This window comes from Phodopus roborovskii, unplaced genomic scaffold (genome assembly GCF_943737965.1).
Source record: "Phodopus roborovskii unplaced genomic scaffold, PHOROB, whole genome shotgun sequence".
NCBI classification, from domain to species: Eukaryota; Metazoa; Chordata; class Mammalia; order Rodentia; family Cricetidae; genus Phodopus; species Phodopus roborovskii.
The window spans coordinates 4,603,455-4,631,051 of NW_026125554.1; the positions used below are offsets into that span (position 1 = coordinate 4,603,455).

The 27,597-nt window shown below is 42.1% G+C and overlaps 1 protein-coding gene across 1 annotated transcript; it reads right to left on the reverse strand.

Moving 5' to 3' along the window:
* Window positions 1-8,247: 8,247 nt before the first annotated feature.
* LOC127216535 (zinc finger protein 883) lies at window positions 8,248-14,907 on the reverse strand. The gene is made up of 8 exons (XM_051177236.1): window positions 14,896-14,907; window positions 14,665-14,791; window positions 14,398-14,458; window positions 13,028-13,557; window positions 11,988-12,943; window positions 10,010-10,019; window positions 8,706-8,813; window positions 8,248-8,393 (listed from the first exon to the last, which is right to left on the reverse strand). Exons 1-8 carry the CDS (start codon window positions 14,905-14,907, stop codon window positions 8,248-8,250), a joined length of 1,950 nt encoding a protein of 649 aa, XP_051033193.1.
* Between the last annotated feature and the right edge of the window lie 12,690 nt (window positions 14,908-27,597).

A 27,597-nucleotide genomic window follows, 5' to 3' on the forward strand; every position in this document is an offset into this window, starting at 1 on the left:
TTCTCGGGCATTAGAGAGATTTTTCTATGAAACTGACAAAGGACAAAGGAAACCAGTCAGTTCCTGGGCTAGCAATACCTAAGATCAGCTATGGAAAACATGCTATGATTTTCATTTCTGTAAAAAGAAAGTTTGATTTAGAAACTATGCACTAATATGCACTATCTTAAACTGTTATTCTGTAGAAAAAAAAAAAAAACCCATTGATGTAAACACAAGATTTAGGGAACTAAACCCTATGGGAACAGAGTCAGTTATCACTCTATATTTACTACAGAGCCTCATACTCTGATGACTAAACTATACATATTTTACTTCTCACTTGACATCCAAGCCTACAGATTTGTTTTTCTCTCAATTCTACATCATTAGCAAAAATAAGTAAGTCAAACTATGAATACTACTTTTACATCATGCACCTGTTCTTGCATTGTCTTTGTCAGAGTCTCACTCCGCAGCCCTGGCTGGACAGGAACTCACTATGCAGACCAGGCTAGCATAGAAATCATAAGGATCAGTTTGCCTCTGCTGCAGAGTGCTAAGATTACAGACCTGCACCACCATGCCTGATATCTATTAATCCTACACATTTACTAATAAAATAATTAGAGCTAGGGGTGGCACACAACTGCACTCTCTATGGAGGACACTGTCCGGGGGGACCACTGTGAGCTTTAGGCAAGCCTGAGCTATAAGTGAGACCCTATCTCCAAAGAGCAAATGGCAAAGCAGGTGCAGGTTCTGACAGCCCAGCTCTTTGCCCCATTAGTGTCAGTCTTTGTCCTGGGGTCCACACGGGTCTATGGCAGTCTGGTCTCCCCCCAAGTCCACACACAGTCCACCTGTTAGACATCCCTGCCTGCAATCTGAGGGCACTGAAGCAGCAGGCAGGAGGAGCAGGAGCAATGGGATGAAGAATCCCTGTCCAGCTGCTGAACTGTATGCTCTGCTGCTTTGGGGAGGCATTTTACCCTGTGTCCTGCTCCCAGGCCTTCCTCTGACGAGTCTTGCAAGCCATGCTAACACTGGACTGGCATGTGGAGTCAGCCTCACTATAGGATTTCTGGCTCAAGCAATGTAGTTCCCCAGGGCTCCTCATTTCTACCTGGACACGGAAACAGCTGGTGGAGTCATGTGCTGATGACAATTACAGAATGGCTGGGTGTGGGGGCACAGAGGTCCTGGTGCTCGCAGAGAAGCAGTGCTCAATGGAAGAGATGCTGGTCAAATACCTCCACTCCTTGCAGAAGGCTGAGATGGACTGTGTTAATGACCTGGTGACCTTTCTGCTGTCTGTGGAGCAGACCTCACCTTCCCCAGAGTGATTATCCCAGTCTTCCCTCCCTAGGCCATTGAGCATGTGAGGGGAGATGTCACGTGTTCTCTATGGCCTGATGACCTCTATGCTTTCTTGGTCAGAGATCACACTGAAGTCTAGGTCTTTTAGCCATAAAACCCACCCGCATGGTCACATGACTTTGTAAAGGACTCTGTGTATACACCTTAAGCTTTATGGTACACCTGGAATTGGACTGATAGTTACATGGAAACCTTTTCCCAAATTGTACTGTGTTTTCAATATGCACACAGTGATCTGCATGGTAATAGCCTCCCCGAAGTCTGATTCAGGTTGGCTAAGTCAATCTGCACTGGGTATTCATGACTACAGATGTACAAACTTTTGAATGAATAGGAATTAAAGCAAAGAGAGTTCATCAAAGGAGGGATAATAAAGTGCCGTGGAATGAATGGTGACCACTGCTGCGTGACAGAATTCCAGCATTTAAACATTGTGGATCGCAATTCTCCAAGCACCTTGTGACTTTCATTTTTAAAGATTCTCACTCTGTGTGAGTAGGAGTTCTTTATACCTTTTCCTTTGGGAATTTTTGGTGGGCTTCAGCAGAGGATGAAGATGTATACAATGGGGTCCTCCTACCCTCTCTCCCACCTTCTCATGCTGTCCAAACACCCTCCCCTCCCATTCCCCCACTACTCCACATGTGGGGTGATGCCCTCCAGGAGGGGTAATCTAAATCTGTCAAGTCATTTAGAGTAGGCACTAGGCCTTCTCTCCTGTCTCTAGGTTAAGGGAGTATCCCACCATGGAGGATGTGCCCCCAAAGTCCTTTTGTGCACCAGGAATACATCCTGATTCCACTGTCCAAGGTCCCTTAGACTGCTCAGGCCTTCCAGCTAAGACCCACGCTCAGGCAGTCTGAGTCAGACAATAGGACCCTCTTTAAACGAAATAAATCTTTGGAAAATTTCCCTGCAACTGTGGAACCATATAGCTTGTTAACTCTGCCTAGTCCCACACAAGTTAACACCAAGATTATAAAAATTTATGTAACATATGCTTGATAAATAAGGTCTACTTGAAAATAAGATTTGTTGATAAATACGATATATTTGATAATCAAGATTTCTAAATTCCTAAGTGTTGTGCCCACAAAGATACCCCCAAAGCTTCAAGGAGCCAGCAAAGCCTGAATACAAATACAAGAAGGTGTTTATTTAGAAGAACTAGCTAGCTGGGGCTTCACTCTGTTGGGAGAGTTGAAACCCAGAACTACAAATGAAAGGCATTTTTAAAGAGCAAAGAACAGAAAGGGGGTTGTGAGACCCCTGATCTCACATCATAAGGTTTCCATGGTTACAGAGATTTCTTGGTGCACAAGGTTACAAAGTTTCCAAACAAGGTAATTGCAAGACAAAGGGTATTTAGCAAAGGAGCCTTACCTGTCCTCTGCTTAGGCAGAGTTAACATATCCTGGGATCTGGGAGAGGGTATCTAGTTCCCTGTTTCTTTAAGGACATCCTGGGGTCTTGGAGATTTATGATTGACAGGTAAGAGAGGCTACTTGGTTCCCAGTTTTCTTAAGAGACAATGGGGTGGGGAGTGATGTTTACACAGTTGGTGATGAGCTCAGGCTCCCCTCTTCTTGTGGGAACTGCTTGTGACTTCCTGTCGCATATCCTAGAGTCAGGGGTCCCTTACTTAGTTGGGGTCATTTTATTTTTTTCATTTCATTTCCCCCTCTATTATGATCCTTTATAGGCCCAATCTTGGGGCTCTGGTAGATAGCTGGAAGACCTCGGGTGAGTTTTGGGCCCTGTTTGGTAAGCCTGCGTTCTCTGTACCATAAGTTGATTGGTGGCTACTTGGTCCCATACAAACTGTAGTAGTCTGTTAATGAGACAAGGCCCAAACGTTAGGACTAATAAGAGCATTAGGAGAGGTCCGGTGAGGATGGAAATTAGGGTGGTCACCCAGGAGGAACTATTAAGCCAAGACTTGTACCATCCCTGTTTGGCTTCCCTTTCTTTTTTACATTTTTAAGTCCTGAAATCTGGAGCCTGTATGCACAATGGAGTTTCCAATCTGTCCCCAGTACAGTAGCCAGCCCCTGACTTACCTGAGAAATGAAAGCAGGCCCATTGTCTGACCTAATAAAGTAGGAAAACCATACCTGGGAAAGATATCTTCTAGGATCTTCTTTGCAACCACATTGGCAGTTTCATGTCTAACAAGGAATGCCTCTGCCCATCCGGAAAAGGTGTGTACAAAAACTAGAAGATATTTACCTGGTTTGATGTCAGTGAACTCTATCTCCCAATATGTACCTGGCTGGCTTTGTTTCCCTGGGTTGGAAGGACGAGATGACATTGACCAGGCTGCAGTCGTGACAAGTTGTCACTATTTGTTCGATGGTTTGATTTCTGTTTTGGATCTTGATTTTTGCTTCTCGAAGTAGGTCCTGCATGTGCTGGATCCTCAAGTGTGAGGACCGGGGTATCTTTTTAAGGATAGCATGGCCTAGTTTCTTTGGAAGTATAGCTCGGGCATCGGCTGTGTACCACCAGTCCTTTTACGTCTGGGTTCCTGGGAGGCGATGTATCCAGGCCAGATCTTCTGGGGTATAATTAGGGACGTCTGGCTCCTGGGTCCACCATGACAGTTAAGGCTGCTTATTTGGCTGCTTGATCTGCCAGGTTGTTCCCTAGTTGCCTGTGCATTTTTGGTGGCTGGGACAGTGGATGATGGCCAATTTAGCAGGTTTCTAAGGGGTCTGTAAAAGTTCTGGAATCTCCTGTTTGTTTTTGATTATTTTTCCCTGTGTGGTTAAGAGTCCTCTTTCCTTGTAAATAGCTCCATATACATGAGCTGTAGAAAATGCATAGCAACTGTCTGTATAGACATTAAGTCTCTTTCCTGAATGGAGGTCTACTGCCTTGGTTAGAGCAAATAATCCTGTCCTTTGAGCCGAGGTCCCCAAGGGGAGCAGTTCTGCCCAGACCACTTAAGTAGTGGTTGTGACTGCTGCCCCTGAATACCACTGTCCTCAAATGAAGCTGCTGCAATCCATGAACCAGGTTTCCTCTGCGTCTAGCAGTGGAGTGTCTCTCAGGTTCGGGCAGAAGTTGTGCAACAGCCAGGTCTCCAGGCAGTTGTAGATGAGAGCTTCCAGGTCCGGGTCCGGTAGTAGTGTTGCTGGATTTAGGGCAGAGGGCACCTGAGAGATGATTCTCGAAGGATTTAAGAGCAGGGTTTAGTAGTGCACTATACGGGCATTGCTTAGCCAGCGGTTGGGAGGCTGTTTGAGCACCACTTCTAATGCATGAGGCCCAGCCACAGTCAGATCTGTCCCAATGTTAATTTGTCTGCATCTCTTATTAGAAGGGCAGTTGCAGCAATCATGCGTGGGCAGGGTGACCAGCCAGCCACCATGGGATCTAACTTTTTTGACATGTAGGCTACTGGGCCTAAGCTTTGATTCAGGACCCCTTTTGCCATTCCATTATGCTAATCTATGAACCATGTGAAGGGCTTGGTTACATCTGGCAGACTTAAGGCTGGGGTCTCTAGCAAGTGTCTTTTTAGGTCCTCAAAGGCTTTTTGGTGTGTCTCAGTCCTGTAAAAATCTTTGGTTTCTTTAGTGATCTCGTATAGGGGGCTTGACTAGTTCTGCAAACCCTGGAATCCATAGGCGGCAAAAGCCAGCTGTTCCCAAGAACTCTCTCACTTGCCTGGGGTAGCTCAGTGTCAGAATTTTTAACACAGTGAGGCCAGTGAAGTGGCAGCAGAGCCAGGCCAGGTGGGCATAGGTAGTGTATATGCGTCACACTGCATTTGTGGCCTTGGCCCACAGAAGACTCCCAGGACATTTAGACCCCAAAGAGGATTAGGCCTAGGGCTTCTTCCCATCCTTCCACACTAAACTAATGATATTCCACCTCAAGGAAGTTTCGGGATTCCAAACTGATCCTAGGAACATTTTGATCTTGTCATGCCCCTCTGGCAATTATCTGTGTCCCCAGACACATAATTAAGCTTCTCTGCATTCTGCTTTGCCCACTCGGTAGTCCAGTCCTGTTTTCCAGGTATTTAGGTGGCTGCAGTCAAAGGGCAGGATTCAAGGGCTACAGTGTGAGTTCTAGGCCAGCCTAGGCAACTGAGACAGATTCTGTCTCAAAACACACATAACGATTTAACAAGCGTTTTCATTAGTTTGCAATTTTTGTTTGTTTTTGGGACAGGAGCTGTCGAGCGCTATCACCTTGCCTGCAAGAACAACGCTCAACAACAGGATTCTTCTGCAGCTATGTTTATTGCCCGGCTCATTACAGCAAGTTGAGGGAAGACCCCAAAGGAGGAAAAAGGCACTGCTTATATATGCTTTAGGGAGTCGTGTCCTAAACTGACAGGTGCAGCCCACAACGCTCGAAACTGTCACCCCATGACGTGGATTGCGCATGCGCATTGTCAAAAACAACTGCGCCTTGCTGGCTTATGGACAGGAAACCGGCGCCATCTTCGGGAATGGCACCGGTGGCTCTCTACATCTCCCCTTTTTTTGTTTTATAAACGCAACAGGCAAGGGTAGTGGTCTGATCTCCAGTAACGAGATGGACATTGTAATGACCCTGAATCCTGGTAGTCAGCCAAGTCAGTGCCATACCTGTCTGGCATCTTTTCCCTGAAGGTGGGGCCTTGGATACCAACCCATATGCAACCAGACTTGCCCTTCTCGGAGCTGCTCATGGCCAGAGTCAACCCGGAGTGCAGTGCTAAGCCAAACAACCTGAGCGTGAAGAATTTATTACAGTAGGCTAAACTAAAGAAGCACCTGTCTGCATGCAATGGGAAAAAACCCCGCAGAGCGTTAGGGCTGTTTCTGGTAAAAAAAAAAAAAATGGACACCCTAACCTGGTGCAATGTCATAGAAGACTCAGGGTGCAAGGGCTGTCCTATTGGACAATTAATGTCCATTTTTTAACATGCTTAGCCACACAGTGGGAGAGGAGCCTATCTCCATAGCAGCTAGGGCTTGAGCGATAACCACTTTGTCATGTGTCTGTTGAGCATGTAGCTTACACCAACCAGAGCAGGAGCACCACCCTACCACATAACAGCAGGCCAAACCCCATTACACCCGCCCACTCCTTAAAATGGGAAAAAGCGGTGGAGATCCAGGAAAACGATCCTTCTGATAGAGAGGTGTCCACACCGGTGGAATTCACATGGACGATGGCCATTCGGAGTTGGTCCATCAGGCTATCAAATTCTCCTGTCCATTCACCTAAAAGATACTGAAAAAGTTGTTTAGAAAGGTTTGCAGCTCTTGTATAATTTTCATATTGTACACTGGTGACACATAAACTGGAATATTTCCATTGACAGCCCAGTTGGGCTAGCTGCCAGAGTGTGTCAATTTGTTCCTGCAATGAATGTTCTGATTGGGTTATTGGCCATTTTGAAGGCCACCGGGAGGTGGCAATGATGCTTTTATCAGCTCCTGTGTCCAAAATTCCCTGAAAATTCTTTCCTTCTATATTTAATGTTAATATTGGTCTGGTATCAAGATCAACTGCAAGATAAGCAGAATCAAATTTATCTGAGTGGCCAAATCCTTCTGCCCCTCTGTTTCGTTTAATGGCCCCAAAATCCTCATGACAACTAGGAAGAATAAGTAACTGTGCTATGCGATCACCTGCGGAGATGGGAAAATCCCGCATGGCGATGAGCACATGATCTTGAGTTGTCCCTCATAATCTTGATCTATAACTCCAGGATGGACAATTAAACCTTTTAGGGTGGTAGATGACCTTCCTAGTAATAGTCCTACTGTGTTTTTTGGCAGAGAGCCTGAAAAATCAGAAGGAACAGGTTGTACACCCATTTGGGGGGGTCAAGACAATTCTAGTGGTGGCACAGAGGTCCAATCCTGCAGAACCTGCAGTGGCTCTCCGTGGGGCTTCCTCCTTTCTAGGCTCAGGGGGGAGCTCGTTAACCCATATATTTGAGGGCCCTGAGGGCGGGGGGGGGGGGCCAGGGCGTTTTTTGGCTCAGGCAATGGTTTACCATTAACGTCTTTGACTGACTTACATTCATTTGCCCAGTGTTTGCCTTTTTTACATCGGGGACAGATTCCTGGCATCCTCTTAGGTCCTGACATGCACTCCCTACAATTCTTTTGTATATGTCCCATTTTGCCACATTGAAAACAAGTCTTGTTCTTATCTGCCATATTGCCCTTTCTTTGTCCTTGTAAAATGGTGGCCGCCAGCCCTGCATTGGTCAAAGGACCTCCTATTTCTCTACAAGCCTTAAGCCAAGCTTGTAAGCCTTTTCCTTTCCAAGGAGTTATGGCTTGTCTACATTCCTTGGTGCATTGTTCATAAACTAGTTGTTCTATTAAGGGCATAGCCTGTTCTTGATCTCCAAAAATCCTTCCTGCAGCCTCCATCATACACGCTACAAAGTCTGAAAATGGTTCATTTGGTCCCTGAATGACTTTTGTAAGGTTCCCTGATACTTCCCCTCTATTAGGTAGTGCCTTCCAGGCCTTAACAGTACATGTGTTAATCTGAACATAGACCTCTAAAGGATACACTGTCTGATTATTTGTCCATTGTCCTTGTCCAGTGAGCATTTCAAATGTCCAAGCGGGCTGCCCTGCTGCCGCGTTAGCGCAGGCTTGTGATTGACTCAAATCATGCCGTATGGCCTTCCACTCTAAGTATTGTCCCATAGTGAGACAAGCCTTCACAGAACATCCAGTCCGAGGGAGTCATGGCCACCGCGGACAGTCTATTTGCGACAGTGTAGTTCACGCTGATACCATAAGTGCGAACAGACTCTACCAATTCTTTAACCTGTTTATGCTCAAGAGGGTGATGGGCACGATTCCCATCTTCCTCGAACACAGGAAACATCCGGGTTATCTCATGTCTGGTTTCAGGTCAAAAGGAGTATTTACATTCCTTCTCTGCATAAGGAGAAGGCGCAGTAGGGACTCGTGCAGCCTCCTCCTCCAAATCTTCCTCCTCAGAGGGCGATAGTTCCTCTTCCGAGGGGTGACTGGAAAGCTCTAAAGCCTTCAATTCCTCTAAAGGATAAAGATGTTTTTTCTTTCCTCTGCGAGATGGATCCGTCTCGTGAAGCCCTTTCACTTTCTCTTTATTATGTTTTTTTCTTTTTACGTGCACCCATCTTTTCTTCATGTTCTGCTTCTGACATGCTTTCTTGAAAATCTGATAATGGTCTAGTGCCTGCTTTTAGCTGCCCATCATGTGCTTCCTCAAAACAAAACAAATACAGTAAAAACAAGCAGGCAACCAAACGCACAATAATCAACCCTTCAATGGCAAGATCAAGCCCAAACAGTAGCATGACTATCAGAACTCACCTTATCTGTTACCTTTGTGCCACAGTTCTGAATCCTCTCCAGTCTCCTGAAGGGTCCCCCGTGTGCCGTTGATGTCAGGTTCCCAGGTTCGGCCCCACTTGTCGAGTGCTATCGCCTTGCCTGCAAGAACGATGCTCAACAACAGGATTCTTCTGCAGCTATGTTTATTGCCCGGCTCATTACAGCAAGTTGAGGGAAGACCCCAAAGGAGGAAAAAGGCACTGCTTATATATGCTTTAGGGAGTCATGTCCTAAACTGACAGGTGCAGCCCACAACGCTCGAAACTGTCACCCCATGACGTGGATTGCGCATGCGCATTGTCAAAAACAACTGCGCCTTGCTGGCTTATGGACAGGAAACCGGCGCCATCTTCGGGAATGGCACCGGTGGCTCTCTACAAGGGGCTCAGTGTAGACTGCTTATGAACAACTCAACTACATGAATGTTTTCATATCAGATGGCTCTCATTGAATAGAATGCTTGCTCAGCATACACAAGGCCTCTGCAGAAACAAGAGCATGGTAGTGAAACATGTCACCCCAGTAATTGGAGGTAAAAGCAGAAAGGTCATGAGTTTAAGATCAGCCTGAACTTCATGAGCCTATTTTAAAAATAAAACCCCAAAACAATGACTAACAAAAAATATCAGGACTCAGTGGATGTTATGGCATGGCGCAGCAGGTAAAGATGCTTGCAGTCAAGGCTGACAGATATGATTTGATTCTTAGGACCCAAATGATCAAAAGGGAGGACTGGGTCCTACAGTCTGTCTTTTGGTTTCAAACTATACTATGCATGTGCACAAAGACAATAATTAATTAAATCTTAAAAGAAAAAGTGAGGCCAGATTACAAAAGGCCAGGAGGGGGTCAGAGAGTTGTGTGACTCTGTTGTCAAGACAGATCCAAGTTATACTTTAAAGACACTGGGCATGGTGGTAAACTTTACATCCCAGCACCCAGGAGGCAGAAGCAGGCTCTCAATTGACCATACCTCCAACTCCAATGCCGCTGGCCTCCCCAGGTACCTGCACTCGTGTGCACAACCCCATATGTGAAGACACATACCTACACAGTTAAAAATAATAAAAGTCTAAAAAAAAAAGAAGGAAAGAAAAGAAAAAGAAACAGTAATAAGAGATGGTTTAGCAGTTTAGTACCTGGCATATATTGCACAGCAACCATGGCTGCATGACACAGTGCTAGTGTTTCAACATCCCAGATCTTAATTCTCCAGCTTCCTTTTACTTTCATTTTTAATAGTTCTCACTGTTTAGGTGGAACCCCCCCCTCAGCCCCATCTCTCTCACCAATACCTGCAAGTTCCTGAGAAAAGAGTACCACGCCCAACCCATAGGGGACTGATGGGGGATGTCCTTCTGTAAGTTTCTCTTATTGGCTGATGAATAAAACTCTGACTGGCCGGGCAGCATAGATGGGGCTGAGATGAGGAGAAGGTTGGGGAAAGGAAGGCAGAGGAGAAGATGCCATGTAACTACCAAAGGAGTAACAAGTCCAGACATTCGCCAGTAAGTCAAGACCATGTGAAAATACACAGATTAGTAGTTATGGGTTAATAATTAAGAGAGAGCTAGCCAATAAGAAGCCCATGCCATCAGCCAACAGTTTTATAGTTAATATAGCATCAGTTATTTTATTTGGGGCTGAAGTGGCAGTGGGACCAGGTGGGACAAGATACTCCAGCAACAGGGAGCCCTCCAGATACAACAGCCCTTGCACCATCTTTAAGAACACCAACCAGTTAAGAACTGTCAGGTTGACTTCACCTACATGCCCACTAATAAAAAACTCCATTATCTCCTAACTTGTTAACACTTTTATAGGATGGATAGATAAAGGCATTTCCCACCAGCAGATGTTTCAGATAATCCTGAAGAACATGTCATCCCTCAATATGGTATGTCATCTCCCCAAACTCCTGGGACTTCGGTGTTGGTACCACCTCTCCAGGCTCAAGCAGGCACCTATCCAGTAACTGGGACCTGTCTTTCCAAGATGTCCCAATGAAGGGCATATCTGCTCTCATATCTTGTTCATTCATCTTTGTCCCTTTTGTACAACCAGGGAACTTCCCCATTCCATTATTCTTGGTAGTCTTCCCTCTTCCCATGGCTAGCCCCATTCATAGGGCCAGTATAATAATCTATTTTTTTTTCCTAGCAACCTACCTTTTCTGCCTCCTGAAGTAACAGATGCCTGAGGTCTCCAGGATGGCAATTGACCAAAAGCTTCTTGACCCATACTTCCTACTGAGTGTGAGCCCATGCAACCCAACTCCCCATATCATCCCAGGCATGCAGGAAGTAGTCAGACTTGACCCAGCACCCACATACCCAAAGGGTCTGGGATGTCTAGGTGGAAACTATACCTCAGCTCCCACTCCTCTCATTCCAGACACCACCTTAAGAAAGCCTGCCAAGGGTCAGCTCCTCCCCTGGAGCTGCTCAAGATCATGCATGCCTACAGGGTATTTAAGACCTGGTAGCTAGACCTGCCACATGATTCCTCTCCTGCCTTTCTGAGAGTCACCCAGAAATTCTCTGCTGTGCCTTGCTGTTTAAGTCTGGTCTTAATAAGTTGGTTTAATTTGGCTTATTGTATTAGTAAAGGATACCAGATAACTGGGGACCCAATATTTATCACACACTATATGTTATGACATTTCCTTATGCCTTTTCCTGTGAGAAATTCTTTTCAGGTTCCAGTGGAGAATAGAGATGTATACAATGGCAGTTGCTTTAATAAAAATATTTAGGTAAAAGTCCCCACCACCATGGAAACACATAGAATGATAAACATGCCTACTCCCACACAAGAATCCCCATTGTGTCTTCCTGATCACACCAAGAACAAAGATCTTAAAGATTTACTGACTAGACACACCTGATCCCAATGATGAAAGCACACTATGGAAGGAAACAATGGGCTCACATCCAGACACACATTTAGATACTTGCAAAATTTAACACTTTTTTGCCTCAGGAAAAATGTTGTAATGAGTTTGATGGCTGCTTTCATCCTGTAATCATTAAGTCTACTTTCAATCTTGCTTGAGTCTAAACTAATGTTCAGTTAGAGTATAAAAAGTATAGTCTTTTTTCAATAGAGCAGCAGCTATTTCATTCACTCTCAGATATGGCAGGCTCCTTCCTTTGCTAACACCTGATCTCCTCTTTGGGATCTGAACCCCTAGATTCTGGACTCCAGCAAGTACCTCTAGTGGAAAACAGTTCAGTTTCCAGCACCCACATGGCAGCTCATATCTGAAATTACCACATTGATTACATCCATATTGTACTGACCAGTATGAATTCGTTTGTGACTAAGAAGATGACTCTTGGTTGCAAAGGCTTTCCCACACTGATTACATTCATAAGGTTTCTCCCCAGTATGAATTCTTTCATGGCTGAGAAGATACTTCTTCAGTGCAAAGGATTTAGCACACTGATTGCATTCATAAGGTCTCTCTCCAGAATGATTTCTTTCATGACCGAGAAGATTCTTCTTTGCTGCAAAGGCTTTACCACATTGATTACATTCATAGGGTTTCTTATCAGTATGAATTATTTCATGCCTGTGAAGACTACTCTTCCTTGCAAAGGCTTTACCACATTGATTACATTCATAGGGTTTCTCTCCAGTATGAATTCTTTCATGACTTTGAAGACTACTCTTCTGTGCAAACATTTTTCCACATTGATTACATCCATAAGGTTTCTCTCCACTATGACTTCTTTCATGACTGTGAAGATTACACTTCTGTGCAAAGGCTTTCCCACATTCATTACATTCATAGGGTTTCTCTCCACTATGATTTCTTTCATGACCGAGAAGATGACTCTTCTGTGCAAAGGCTTTACCACATTGATTACATCCATAGGGTTTCTCTCCAGTATGAATCCTTTCATGACTAAGAAGATTACTCTTCCTTGCAAAGGCTTTACCACATTGATTACATGCATAAGGTTTCTCTCCAGTATGAATTCTTTCATGACTGAGAAGCTTATACTTCTCTACAAAGGCTTTACCACATTGATTACATGCATAGGGTTTCTCTCCAGTATGACTTCTTTGATGACAGAGAAGATTTTTCTTCAGTGAAAAGGCTTTACCACATTGATTACATTCATAGGGTTTCTCTCCAGTATGACTTCTTAGATGAGTGAGAAGATGACTTTTATGTGCAAAGGCTTTACCACAGTGATTACATTCATAGGGTTTCTCTCCAGTATGACTTATATTATATATTTGAAGATAAGTGGGACATGCCAAGGCTTTATAACTTTGATTATACTCATAGGTTTTTACTTCTAAATGAGTTCTTTGGTGTACTTTCAGGGAGGAATCAGATCTAAAGGCTTTATCACACTGGTTACATATAGAGAGATCCTCTTCCTTATTGGTGGTGTTGTGTATTTGAAGATGCCCGTAATGGCTAAAGCCTTTAGTAGATAGCTCGCACTTACTATTTTCTCTGTCCACACGAGGCTTTTCACATCTTTGAAGAAAACTTGAAGAACTCAGAGTCTGACCACACTGATTGCATTCATAACATTTTCTTATACTATGAGCAATACCACATGTGCACACTGAGCCAGGACAGAGAGATGAATTTCCACATTCCTGGCACTCACAAGGTTTTTCACCAATGAGAGTTTCTTGAGGTATTCCCATGGAAGTTGGAATACCAATTACTTGTAAACTTGTTTCACAGTTGTCATGTCTTTTCATAGTGAGGACTACTACAGATCTCCCAGTTTTTCTGAGAGAGACAGAAGTACAATGCTTCTTTCCATTTCCCTTATGCTCACAGGGCTTGTATTCAGAGTGACAGATGACATACCTGGTAAAGGAAGATAACAAAAAGTTTTCACACTGCATTACATAGTCTACATTCTGTGTCTCAAACAGATGTGGTATAGGGATTCTGGTTTCTACACCATGCTGTCTGTCGTAAATGCTCCTCTCAGAAAACTGTGGTAAGTCACTCACTACAAGTATATGAGGATCACTAGTTTTTATATGGAAGATTTGCTTATAAAAGCTCTTGGACATACAGTAATCCCGTCATCAATGTGTATACCTTATATGACAACTGAATGGCATGACACTAAGTGGATGGACAGTTCTACAACATCTGTCTCATATGGCCATGAATGTAGTGAGATATTCACTTTGTCTGCATCTGTGGCACTGACAACGCCCATTGGGGGTAGAGACAGGGGCAGAAGTGACCTGTGGAACTAGGTCTGAAGGGGAACCTGGGAGGTCTCTCTTGCTGGCCAGACACAGACAGGAGAGCATCCGACGGAACCTGCATGTGTTCATTTGTCTATGTTGTAAGTTATTTCTCCATGAATAAACATCTATAAGACCTATTTGTTTATCCTGATCTTTATTAAACCATAATATATGATTAAAATTATGACATCTATTATGCCATTATTTTCTTGTCTTGTTTTTTTTTTTTTTTTTTTTTTTTTTTTTTTTTTTCTTGTCTTGTCCTTAAAGGAATGCTTTGCAAACAGTGATCAGCTACCTGACATTGCAGTACATGGTATTGTGAGAATTTAATAATCATAACAAAGCTATGCTTACTTACACAATTTCTTTTCATTCAAAGTTTAGGGTACATTCACATTTTTCAGATGTACATATGTAATTGCTTGCACATGAAAATTACCTTCCATGTCTTCTAGAACATTGGGAATAGTCTTCAATATTGTGGTCTTCCCATCTGTACCCTAAAATACAGTACCAGAAAAATGTATGTGATATATTACTGGAAATTAGGCACAACATAAATTACTGTCTTTCATGAATCTTAGTACTATGCCTGGTTTATTCATCAGATTCTTCCCCTTGCATATTTGAGATCACAGAAGAGCACAATGTCCAAGAAAAGCTTGTCCCCTTAAGTTAAAAAATGACAGAAAGCTCACATTCTCACCTATGGAAGTGAGGTTCCAGTAGGTTTCCAGCATCACATCTTTGTAGAGACTCTTCTGAGAAGGATCCAGCAAAGCCCACTCTTCATGGGTGAAGGTCACATGCACATCCTCATAGGTCACTGCATCCTAAAGTGTCCCATATATGTTTGTAATTGAAATGGTGAGACTGACAGAAATGCAAGTGTACACTTCATTGAGATTATATTTACATAACTCTGTGTGCTCCATACATTCTGTGACATGGGTGTTGTAGAAAATTACTTTAGTGTATGTGACTTTTGTTTATGCTTCCTTTGTTTAACTCTGTGAAGCTGTGTTACTGTGCCTGTCTAAAACACCTGGTGGTCTAGTAAAGAGCTGAACAGCCAATAGAAAAGACAGGCAGGCTGGTGGGCAGCAAGTGAAACAGGAGGAGAAAAGGAGAAATAAAGAGGATTGAGAAAAGGAAATGAGGACATCAGGGTCCAGCTACCCAGCCATCCAGCCAGCCACAGAGTAAGAGTGAAAGTAAGATATACAGAAGTAAAAAAAAGGAAAATGCCCAAAAGGTAATCAGGATAATTTAAGCTAAGAAAAGCTAGCTAGAAACAAACCAAGCTAAGGCTAGTCATTCATAACAAAGAATAAAACTCTATATGGGATTTATTTGGAATCTGGGTGGCAGGCTACCCCCCCCCAAAAAAAAGAGCCAGAAAAGTAAAAATAACAACCAAAAATAACACATGGGTCAGGAAATCTCATTTTAAAAGGAAACAAAAAAGAGAATGACACCTTCCATTCCTCTGCCCACCTAATAGAATATGTAATGTAAGGAAAAATGCCTAGCAATATATACAGAGAGACATGCAAACACATTAACACTATTTAGTATATTTCAGCAAAATCATATCCAAATTATTAACTTCAAAAAATGGATAGAAATTTTTCTGAACTCTAATTCCGAACATCAAGTGGTAACAACAGGTGAAACTCTGATTTCTAAGCCACCCTGCTCTATGTAGAGATTTCCAGAACAGCCAAAGGTACATAGTGAGACCTTATCTCAAACAAAAAAATAGAAAGCATTCGGGACTCACTCAAAATTCCTCCACAGAGTTAAACATATACTTCAGTTCTATACTTGTTTATCATTAACTGAGGTGACCCCTATTGAAATGTAAGGCTAACAATTCCCAGGAAGGAAAGTATTTTTGAGAAATTACTGATAGATCAATTAGTTCTCAAGAAACGCTGATCTTGTTTGTACAAATAAAGTGTGTCTGAAGATCAGTGGGTGAGACTTACCAATAGCTAACAGACAGACAGAAAGTGAGATCGCTTGGTGGAAACAGGAAATGAGATGGTAGGGAGGAGAATGGATTATAGGTGGGAGGAAACAGGAACTCGCTCTCTTTTCAGCTGGGAAGTTGGTGAGTTAAGGTGTGGCTGTGGCTTGCTCCTTCATCTCTCTGATCTTTCACCTTTTACCCCTATATCTGACTCCAGGCTTTTACTATTAGAACTCATGTTACAGACTGACACACACATAAAGGTACAAATTCATTAAAAAGCTATTTTGAGGCCACTGGCCCAGGCCTAGAACTGAGCTGCCTGGGTCCCTGCCGGCCAGCTAAATTTTCTTTTGTTTTGTTTTTTTTTCCCCAAATCTTTGAGCAACTGTGAGAATTTTCCATTGGAGTTTTTCTGAACAGTATTCAGCTGCAACCCAAACTCTGGCAGCAGCTTTGCACTCAGGCAAATAACCACCACAGCCGTTTCTTCTTAAAACTCCCATGTGCATTTTTCAGCCAGCCAGTGCCAGTGCTTTCTCTCTCTGTCTCTTTCTCTCCCCCCCCCCCCATGGCTTTCTGGATTTCCCTACAGCCCCTTTTCTTGGGCTGCTATTCTCAGCTCACAGCCACATGCTACACCTCACATGTCACTGGCATTGTTAGAAGATTTGGTAGGTCTATTGGGAATTCTTAAAGGAATGAATTAATTTTAAAAGTTTTTTTTTCTCACATTAAAAATGAGAAACATAGTGGGGTGTTGAAGTCACCAACTATTTGTATGAGGGGGGTTGATGTGTGATTTAAACTTTACTAATGTTTCTTTTATAGAAGTGGGTGCCCTTGTATTTGGGGAATATATGTTCAGGATTGAGACTTCTTCTTGATGGATTTTTCCTGTGATGAATATGAAATGTCCATCATCTCTTTTGATTACCTTTAGTTTTAAGTCCATTTTTTAAGATATTAGGATAGCTACACCAGCTTGCTTCTAAGATCTATTTGATTGGAAAGCCTTTTCCCAACCCTTTACTCTAAGGATCTGTCTGTCTTTGAAATTGAAGTATGTTTCTTGTATGCAGCAGAAGGATGGATCCTGTTTTCATATCCATGCTGTTAGCCTCTCACTTTTTATAGGTGAGTTGAGTCCACTGCTATTAAGGGATATGAGTGCCCAGTGGCTACTGATTCCTGTTAATTTTTGGTGGTGGTGTGTTTCCTTTTTTAAGGATGTGCCAGTCTGGGATTATCTATTGCCTGTGCTTTCCTAGGTACCTCTAACCTCCTTGAGTTGGAGTTTTCCTTCTACAGTGCTTTCTGTAGGACTGGATTTGTGGATATGTAGTGTTTAAATCTGAGTGAGGTAACCCACAGTCAGAAAGACAAAATTGGTTTGTATTCACTCATAAGCAGATATTAGATATAAAGCAAAAGACAATTAGACTACATTGCACAACTCCAGAGAAGCTAGGTGACAAGGATGACCAAAAGAGGGACATATGGATCATCCTGGAAAATTAGATGAGATCTATGGGGTAAACTTGGGGGGGCACTTTTGAGGGAGGGAGGGGAATGAGAACATGAGGGAATAGGATGGTCAGGGGAGGGAGGGATGCAATGGAATAGCAATGAAAGAGATACCTTAATAGAAAGAACCATTATGGGCTAAGGGAGAAACCTGGTGCTAGGATAACTCCTGAGAATCCCAAAGAAGGACCCCTGCAAAGACTCCTAGCAATAGTGGAGAGTATATCCCAACTTCCCTACTCCTGTAACTACCATCATAGAGCCTTCATCCAGTAATTAATGGAACCAGAAGAAGAGATCCACAACTGATTGGGTTTTTATTATTAAGGCCTATTATAACTCATGTTACACTGATCCTAAAACAATAAAACAAACAACAAAAGGGATGGAGTATATAAATAAAGACAGGTCAACATCTTTTGAAGATGTCCTAGATCACTCACTGAAGGTTAGCAACTATTCCTAACTCCACATCAAAAAAATTCAATCCTCTCTTCTGACTTCGGTAAATACAAGGAAGACAAGTGTGATTTGAGATGTCCTTTAAAAAAATTTTTTTTTAATTATGTATACATTGTTTTGTCTGTATGTATGCCTGCAGGCCAGAGGAGGGCACCAGATCTCATTACAGATGGTTGTGAGCCACCACATGGTTGCTGGGAATTGAACTCAGGACCTCTGGAAGAGCAGCCAGTGCTCTTATCCTCTGAGCCATCTCTCCAGCCCCGAGATGTCCTTTTTATGCTGGGAATGTGTGTTGCTTTTATTGGTTTAGGAATAAGACTACTTTGGCTTATGTCAGAGCAGAATATAGCTAGGCAGGAAATCAAAGTAGAGAGACAGTGAGAAAGAAGGCCGAATTGAAATACAGATACCAACAGCTGTGGGAGAAAGATGTCTAAGCATCATTGGTAAGCCACGGGTCACATGTCAATATACAGATTAATAGATATGGGTTAATTTATAAGTAAGAGCTAGCCAGTAATAAGCTAAGCCATTGGTGAAACAATTATAATTAATATTAATCCTCTGAGTGATTATTTTATAAGCAGCTGCATGCCTGGTAGGTATGACAGAAAAGCTTAGCTACATTTAGTATACCAACATAGGCCTCTTGAATTTTCATAAGGACTATAAAAGCTTTAAAAAGAGCTTCTCAACACACAATATAGGAGGCAAAAACAGCTTCCTAGTTGTGTCTCTCATGTGGGCCACAGTACAGAGACACCATGACATTTGAGACTGAACACACAATGATGGATTCCTGCCACAGTACACAGAGGCATCTCAAAGCCACACAGCATGCTGCATGGCAGGTTTAGCTTTTGCTCATACAGACAAAAAAGGCTAAAAGACACACAATAAAAAAAAAGTACACACATAAAAACCTTTAAACAGGTTCTAATATGTTTTACAATGTGTGTAGGCTTAATCCCAGCACTCAGGAGACAAAGCCAGGCAGATCTCTGTAAGTTCGAGACCGGCCTGATCTACAGAGTGAGTTTCAGGACATCCTCCAAAGCCACAAAGAATCCCTGTCTCAAAAAAAAAAAAAAACAAAGATGGGAAATACACAGGGAATCTGGATCCTTGTATTGATGTGTTGATTTTAAATTTTTTGATTGCTGAAAAACAAAAGACAGCTGCTAAGAGACCTAGAATTGAAAGAGAGACTGATAAAAGATACCAACCTAAATATTTTTTAAATGCCTTCACTTTAAAAGTCAATCAATATATTTGTAAAATGGAATTTAAAAGATGCATTGCTTTGGAGAAGTGGTTTTGCTTTTGTTTCCACAGGAAACAAGAAGCTATGAAATCATTCTAGGATGGACCAGATTTGGTCAAGGGAAAGAGACCTCCTGATCCTTGACAGGTGATAACTGTCTACAAAGGTTATACCTGGTCTTTCTAGGACATGTCAATTACCTCAAATTTCCTCAGGGTCCATAAAGATACTTTGTCCACAGACAGCAGGAAGCAGTTTGGAGATGGGGGACATTGATGATCTTTGTTTATTTGGTGGGCTATGGATGTTTGTTATATTTAGGGGAATATAAAAATATAGGATAAAAAGAGAGCTCTTAATCTCAGATTTGTTGCATTGACATGGATTTTGGTATAGTGATATCAATTTAAAGTTAATTTTATTATACTGAAAATGTTCTGATCTTATTTAAAGGACTTTTGTATACTGATAAAAATTTAAGGTTATTTTTGTTACAACATATTGTATGTATGTTTCTATTTTTGTTTGAGGTACTATGCATATGCAGTTCATTTGAAAATGTAGGGTGAAATTCTAGTTTTTAAAAACTATCATTATAAACTATATAGGATAATCAGAAGACATAGGTTAATGGTTAGTAATTTGTAACAATCAAAATTATAGATATGTTAGGTATGCTTTCCAGATCATACAGAGATATACTTCAGATAGATAAGTAATCAACAAACCTTTCAAAGACCAACAAAATATGACATTTAAAATGTTTTGTTAAAGGGTGCCCAAACTGGCCTTTCCAGTTGGTGAATATCCCAACTATCATCATAGAGCCCTCATCCAGTAATTGATGAAACCAGATGCAGAGACCCACAACCAAGAACCAGGCCGAGCTCTGGGAATCCAGTCAAAGAGAAGGAGGAGGGAAAAAATGATCAAGGGAGTTCAAGATGGAGAAATCTACAGAGACAGAAACTCACGAACTCTAGACTGACAGCAGTAGAGACTCCAGAAGAACCATCTAGGTCCTCCATGTGTGAGAGACTATTGTGAAGATTGGACTATCAGAAGGGCTCCTAGCAGTAGGACCATGATACAAACCTGGTACATGAGCTAGCTTGTTGGAGCCCATTCCCTATGAGCATGGGATGCCATGCACAGCCTTAATGCATAGGAGAAGGGCTTGGCCTTGCCCCCAACCTATTGTGTCAGACTTTGTAGACTACTCATGAGTGTCCTTACCCATGAGGAATGGACTGGGGGGGAGGGCATGGAGTTGCAGGGGAGAGGGAACAGGAGGAGGGGTGAGAGGGGAAACTGTGGTTGGAATCTAAAATGAAATTTTAAAAAATAAATTATAAAAAAATAAAATGTTTCATTAACCTAAGGTTTTTCATGACAATAGACACATCTGCTCCTGATGTGGGCATCAAAGAAGCTCCTTTATAGAGTTTGCTTTCAATGTGGCAAGGCTAGCCTTTGGGCAAGAAACTGCTCTTGCCTGGACCGCTTGACTGTATGCTTATATAAATTAGACATACAGGACCCACAGGAAATGACTGCTAAACTTGCCAAAACAGAATAGGATAGTCACTCAGGGTTCCTGCTTCATGGAAGAGTTCTGCCACAAAGGAAAGTGACTGACAAACTGCCAATACAGACTGGACAGTTTCAAAATTCCTGCTTCACTGAGAAGTCTGCCAGATACTATGAGTCTATAGGCTAAAGATGGATGCCCCATTGGTTACAGAAAACCTTTAGATGACTGACTATTCAGCTCTGTCATTTCTAGAGCTTTGGAATTTGATTCAACTTAACAATTAACCCAAATTTTTCTTTTCAGGATCCCCTAAAGATGTCATGACCCCCAGACAGCAGAAATAACTTTAAGAACACAATGCCCACATTCCTGGTGTAGGGGGTGGGGGAATGAGTGGGTTTTGGTCACTCATTGGGTTATGGATATTTGTCATTGTTTAGGGGGACTGGTTACAAAATGGTGTTGGTTATAGTCAGGAAGTTGAACATAGGGGATTAGATTCAAGGATTTTGTTTTGAAAACAAAAAAAAAAGAGGATACAGATATGATAGAATAAAAGTGTACATTACTGAATCTACTCTGAAAAGAAAAATGGAGGATATAGATACAAGAAGATAAAAAGGTAGATTATTGAACCTACTCTTAAAAAGCAACTACTAGTTTTCAATATTTTATATTGGATTAGACTTTTGTATATTGTATATTGATAAAAATTTGAAATTGGTTAAAACATACTGTACATATGTTTCTAATCTTGTTCAAGGTATCATACCTATATAGCTCATTTATCAATATAATGCAAATTTCTAGTCCTTGAAAGTTATTATTACCAACTATATAAGATAATAAAGAGAGGCTGGAGAAATGGTTCTGTGGTTAAGAGCACTGACTGTTCTTCCAGAGTTCCCAGGTAACCCACATGGCAGCTCACAACTGTCTGGAACTACAGTTCCAGGTGACTGAACATGCATGGCAAAACACCAATGTAAATAAAACAAAAATAAGTAAATTAAAAAAAAAAAGATAGTAAGGAAAAGTAGGTGAGTAATTAGTCACCTATTACAATCAAACTTGTAGTCACAATAGTTATGTTTTCAAACAGATATGTATTAGATAGACAGGTCATCTTCAAACACTTCAGAGATCTACAGAATATGGCATTTAAAATGTTTTAATAGCATAGGTTCTTTTCTTTATGACAAAGAGACATGTCTGCTCCTGGCAGCATCAATCTACGTGAAAGAAGATGAGAGGCATCAAAGAAACTCCACATGGAGTTCACTTTCTTTATGGCAAAAGTTAGCCACTGGGCAGGAATGTGCCTTTGACTCAACTGCTGGAAGTATGCTGTCTAAACTGGACAAACAGGACACACAAACACAAAAAAAGAATGACTGCAAACCCTGCTAAGACAAGGCAGGACAGTCCCTCAAAATATACTGCTTCCCAGAAATGTCTGTCAGATATGCTAGGCCTATAGGCCAAAGATGGCGAAGAACCCTGGATGACTGTCCAAGCAGCCAGCTGTTTTTGTCATTTCTCACATTATTTGGAAATCTCTTGCTTGTACTTCGTGCTTACTCAGTTAATATTATTTCCTTCTCGGGTCTCTGAGGGACTTGAAGACTAAATAGTATTGTTATAGTTTTCATTGCTTACCAGACTCAGAAAAGGAACTCACTAAAGATATGTAAGGTGTAGAAATTTGAGAGACATTAGAAGATAATTTGATAATACAAATTAGAATAGAAAGTAAATTAGTTACAAGACCTTGAACTCACCAATTGAATAGATAATGGAGTATTTTCTCTGAATTTGTCAAATGCAAATGGAACAGACATTGATAAAATTATTGCCTGCACATATTGTATATACTTACTGTATATAGTTTTTCTTATGTTAGTTGTAGCCTTCTTTTTGTATTAGACAAAAAAAGGGGGGGATTGTGGTGATATATTATTCATGAATTAATAAAGATTGCCTGAAGTATCAGAAAGCAAAGCCAGCCACACTAGTTAACTGTAGAAGGTAGGCAGTGGAACACACCATTAACCCCAGGACTCAGGAGACAGATAGATCTCTGTGAGTTCAAGACCACCCTGGCCTACACATAAATGAACAGTAACAGACTGAATGATTTCTCAAAGTATCAGTCCATGGGGCTGGAGAGATGGTTCAGCAGTTAAGAGCACTGGCAGCTCTTCCAGATGTCCTGAGTTCCATTCCCAGCAACCAGATGATGGCTCACAACCATCTGTAGTGGGATCTGATTTCCTGGAATAAAGGCATACATGCATGGGGAGCATTCATATACATAAAATAAATAACAAATCTTTAAAAAAATCATTGCTTCTAGAAACCAATAACCCCCCCAAAAAATAATATCTGTCTACTACCCATTCATTTAGCCTTATTTGATTTCCCAGGACATGTACAGAATATAAGGAGATAACATGCCAAAATATTACACAACATATCTTACTGACTCTTCTCTTGCTATGAAGAATCACTATGAGGAAGGAAATTCTTAAAATGGAAGGCTTTTAGTTTGGAGATTGATTATAGTGACAGAGGGGTAGTCCATTCTCTTCTTGAAAGGAAGCATCACAGTGGGCAAGCACAGGACTGAGTGTTGGATCCTGATACATAGGCAGGCAGGCAGGCAGACGGACACTTGCCTTGCATTGGTCTTTGGAAACTTCAAAGCCAACCCACATTGATACATCTATAAAAAGAAGACACACCTACTCCCCTAAGGGCATATGTGTCAAAGAACAGGGCTGAGTTCACATAAGTCTAGGGAAAGAAGACTCTAGAGACATCTAAGAATGAATTTAAGCTTTCAAGGCTGCAGGGAGATTCAGCCTGAATGTATGAAGCTTCTCCCTTCACCCAGGGCATTTTTATTTTTCTCAATATTTACACTTTAGCCAGTTAATTTCCATATGCTCAAAAAAAAACCTGAATGAGGCTTCCAAAAATACAATGCCAAGTGCAAATTCTCAACTCATCAGGTACCACAATTTTCCGAGTTTCCCAGAACCAAGTTTGGTATGGGTTCTTTATCCTTGGGAAACTCAGACCAGATTTACACAAGGCAACAAGAGAAACAAAGGTTATCTGCTCATCAAAAGATGGATTAGGTCTAGGTGCTAATACTCTGGAGCCAGGCCAGGTGTAACCCAGCAGGAAAGGTGCCACACACACCTCCTTTCTTTACACAATTGCTTCCACTAACTGGGAACCAAGCATTCAAAGACAGGATCCACAGGGTGCTGAGAAAATATAAACCATGACAGGAAAACAACCTAAGAAGAAAGAGAACTAAAGGAAAACAGTGTATTGTATTAAGGCAAACAGAGAGAGAGAAGAGGGGAAGACAGAAAGGAGACAAAGAAAAAGCAAATGGAAAAAAATTTCTTCCAAATAGGGGGAGCCAACTCCTCTGGCTGGATTACGATCTTCCATAATATAACCTACCCCATCTAAGAAAACATTAAACAATTCAAGGCCTCCAAACTTACTTTCAGTCCACATCTTTTCTCTGAGTGTATGGCATTGTCCCTTGTTTCCTTCCCTACCCAATTCCCTCAGAGAACCTGGGAAAACTTGATTAGGCCTAGTGCCTAGTAGAAGCAATGAAGGCAGTCAGCCTCTTGGTGTGCTTAAGTATGACAGCTATAGATGACGCCATCCTGAAGACGCACTTCTAAGTAGGGAGATGGGACACACAAGGCTACAAAAATGAATTTTATTCAACTTTTTTTTTCTTTTTCCAGAAAGGGCTTCTCTGTGTAGCCCTGTCAGCCCTGGAACTCACTCTATAGACCAGGCTAACCTCTGCCTACCAAGTGCTGGGTTTAAAGGCATGCATGCACCACCACCACCACTGATTTAACTATTTTAACAAATTAAACCTGAAAGTCTTCAGTCCACATTGGAACTGTGATCAGACAGTCACAAATCTGTCTGATCAGAGCCCAAACCAAACTCTACTGGGATAAAATAGGGCCAAGAAACATCTTGTGTTTGGGGACTGAGAAGGTGAAAGACATAGATGACAACAGTTGGCTTCAACAGTTACAATCAATGTGGTGAAACATTTGGGTGGACTCAACTGTCTCTGGTTGGGGGTCATAGAATTCCTTCCTCTGTTCCCTAGCTGCATGAGGGCTACCTTATAGGCCATAGGAACCATCTCCTCCTACATTCATGCAAACCTAATTAAACTGTCTTTTTAAAGGAAAGGGTGTAACAGTGCACATTTAACCATGAAGAAGTGGGGATTCTACTGGGATTTGTGCCTGATGGAGGATGGGCTTGCCCTAGCAGGGAGCTGGACTAACCTTGAGTGGTTTGCTGTCATCTTGGCTATTATGTCAATATTATATTAAGACAATACAAAATCTGAGCTACAGCTATAGGGAAAGTCAAATAAAAAGGCTAACAATTTATGCCAACAACAGAAATCACATGGGAAAAAGTAATCATGAATGAAAAATGCTCAACAGTGACACCATCTAACTTCAAACTTTGAATGCAACTGCAATAAAGACTGCAATGAACTGAGCGGTGGTGGCAGCATACACCTTTAAATCCAGCACTTGGGAGTTTGAGGCAAGCCTGGTCTACAGAGTGAGTTCTAGGACAGCCAGGGGGTGGGAGGGTTAGATTGTACTGTCTGGGAAAGGATAAAGAGATCAACAGAACATGACAGCAAACTTAGAAATAAAAACACAATACAGTCAAAAGTGACACATGAGGCCAGGAAACCCAGTGACTGGACCAACCTGGAATCTACATGCAAATGTTAGTGACACAGACGTTACACCCTGCACAGAATTAACTGCAAAGGGATCTAGACCTGCAGAACTTCTCGAAGACCCTAGAGTGACCAGGGTTGTGAGAGTTAGCTAATCTGCCTTCCATGAGACAGTTAAAAAAAAAAAAAAACAGCGCATGCGCGAACCTGCATTATGACAGGACGTTTATACCCAAGCACGCCTGCTCCCCATGGTCTGCACAGGCGCATCGGGCAGAGCAAAGTCATTCAGTGGTCCTGCTTCTGCCTGGAGCTGGAGGGAACTCAGTGGACCAAGTGGAATCGCGCCGGCAACCGCATACATCCGCGGGTTCCCACAGACCCGGGAGGACCCACACCGGCTCCCGCGGCTCCTCCCCGCGTGCGGACTGCGGCCCCTCGCTCACCATGGCGGGTTCGCAGCTCGCCACGCTCTCTCCTCACAGCCCCCGGCACAGGGTCACAGCTCAGCACACGCAACACCAGAGCCTTTCTCAACCACGGCCCCCAAGCCTACAGCTTGGGAGACCGGAAGTGCCCGCCTCCATTCTGACTGGCAGTCCATCTGGAGACCCTGATTGGTTACTGCGGCCCGAGTGATAGAAACACCTCTCTTAGGGCAGAGTGTTGTGAATGGACTCAATACAGTTGTTTCCAGCCCAGGCTTCCACTGCAGAGAACCAACTCGCCCACACCTGGAGAGATTGGCATTACAGCAGAACTTGGGGCTGGACTGTAAATCTCTTCTGAACTCTGCGCTCAGTAGGACTAATTTCTCGGCCATTAGTGAGGTTTTACTACGAAACTGAAAAAGGACAAAGGAAACCAGCCTGTTTTCGTGGAAACTGGAAAACGTGCTATGATTTTCATTTTTGTAAAAAGAAAGTTTCATTTTTAAAAATATGCACCAGAAATCTTCAGTCTCAAACTATTATCATATAAAAGTTATTTATCAATATAAACAATTTTAGTGAACTAAACCCCATGGGATCAGTGTGAACGTTTTAGTTACTCACTTTGAAAGACCTGCAGAGCGTGGACCTTCACTCACCAGAAGCAGTCTCGATGCAAATAGCATGAGGAGTTTTTATTCCAAGTGCACTGGGGTCCACAGTCATGCGCCACGCAGAGGTAGAGGACTGAGGACCTCCAGGGCAGAATTGAGATAACTTTTATAGGATTTACATCAAAGCTAACAAGGCCAGTTTCAAAACTAGTCTGTTATTTTCACTAGGCCTAAAAGCAAGTCATGGGACAGTTCAAAACTTGGAATGGTTAATAAGGTTTCCTAGGTTACAGAGATTTCATAGAGTACACAGTTTTTACAAGGCGGGATTGTTTAGCACACCTGCAAGGTTAGGAGGTTTTCTTTCTCTAGGACCAGCTGGCTCAGTGGCCTTGTCCTTAAGATAATGGGGTCAGGGAGAATGTACTCTCCAGTCAGGGAGTTATCTATATCTATTGGCAGAGCACTTGTTCTTTCTGGTTTTCCCTTCTTGCCATGAGTCCTGTCTCTTTTAGTTATTAATTTTCTTTGTAGACAGGATGACCCATAACAATTCCACAACATCCTTCAGAAACAATTCCCAGACTGTTGTTGTGGATAACAACATCCTTCAGAAACTAGGTGATTATGAATAATAATAATAATGATTTCCAGAAACAAATCATCATGACCAAGCTATTTCATGTGTTTTTCTTATTTTCTGAGCTTTGCATGCAGCTAAGGTGATTTTTAAATACATACTGATGGACATTTTTTAAATTTCTAACTTTCAGTGGTCATTAGAGAGTTAGGGTGTATTTTCATCCTTTTAACTTCATATTTACTACAGGGCCTAAAAGTTCTGATAACTAAAATATGCATATTTTATTGCCTACCTGACACAGGAGTTTACAGTTTTGTTTTCCTCTCAATTCTGCATTAGTGAAATTAAGTAAACCAAATTAACTACACTTATTTTTACATCATACAACTGTTGCATTGTCTTTGTCAGAGTCTCACTCCGCAGCCCTGGCTGGACAGGAACTCACTATGCAGACCAGGCTAGCATAGAAATCATAAGGATCCTT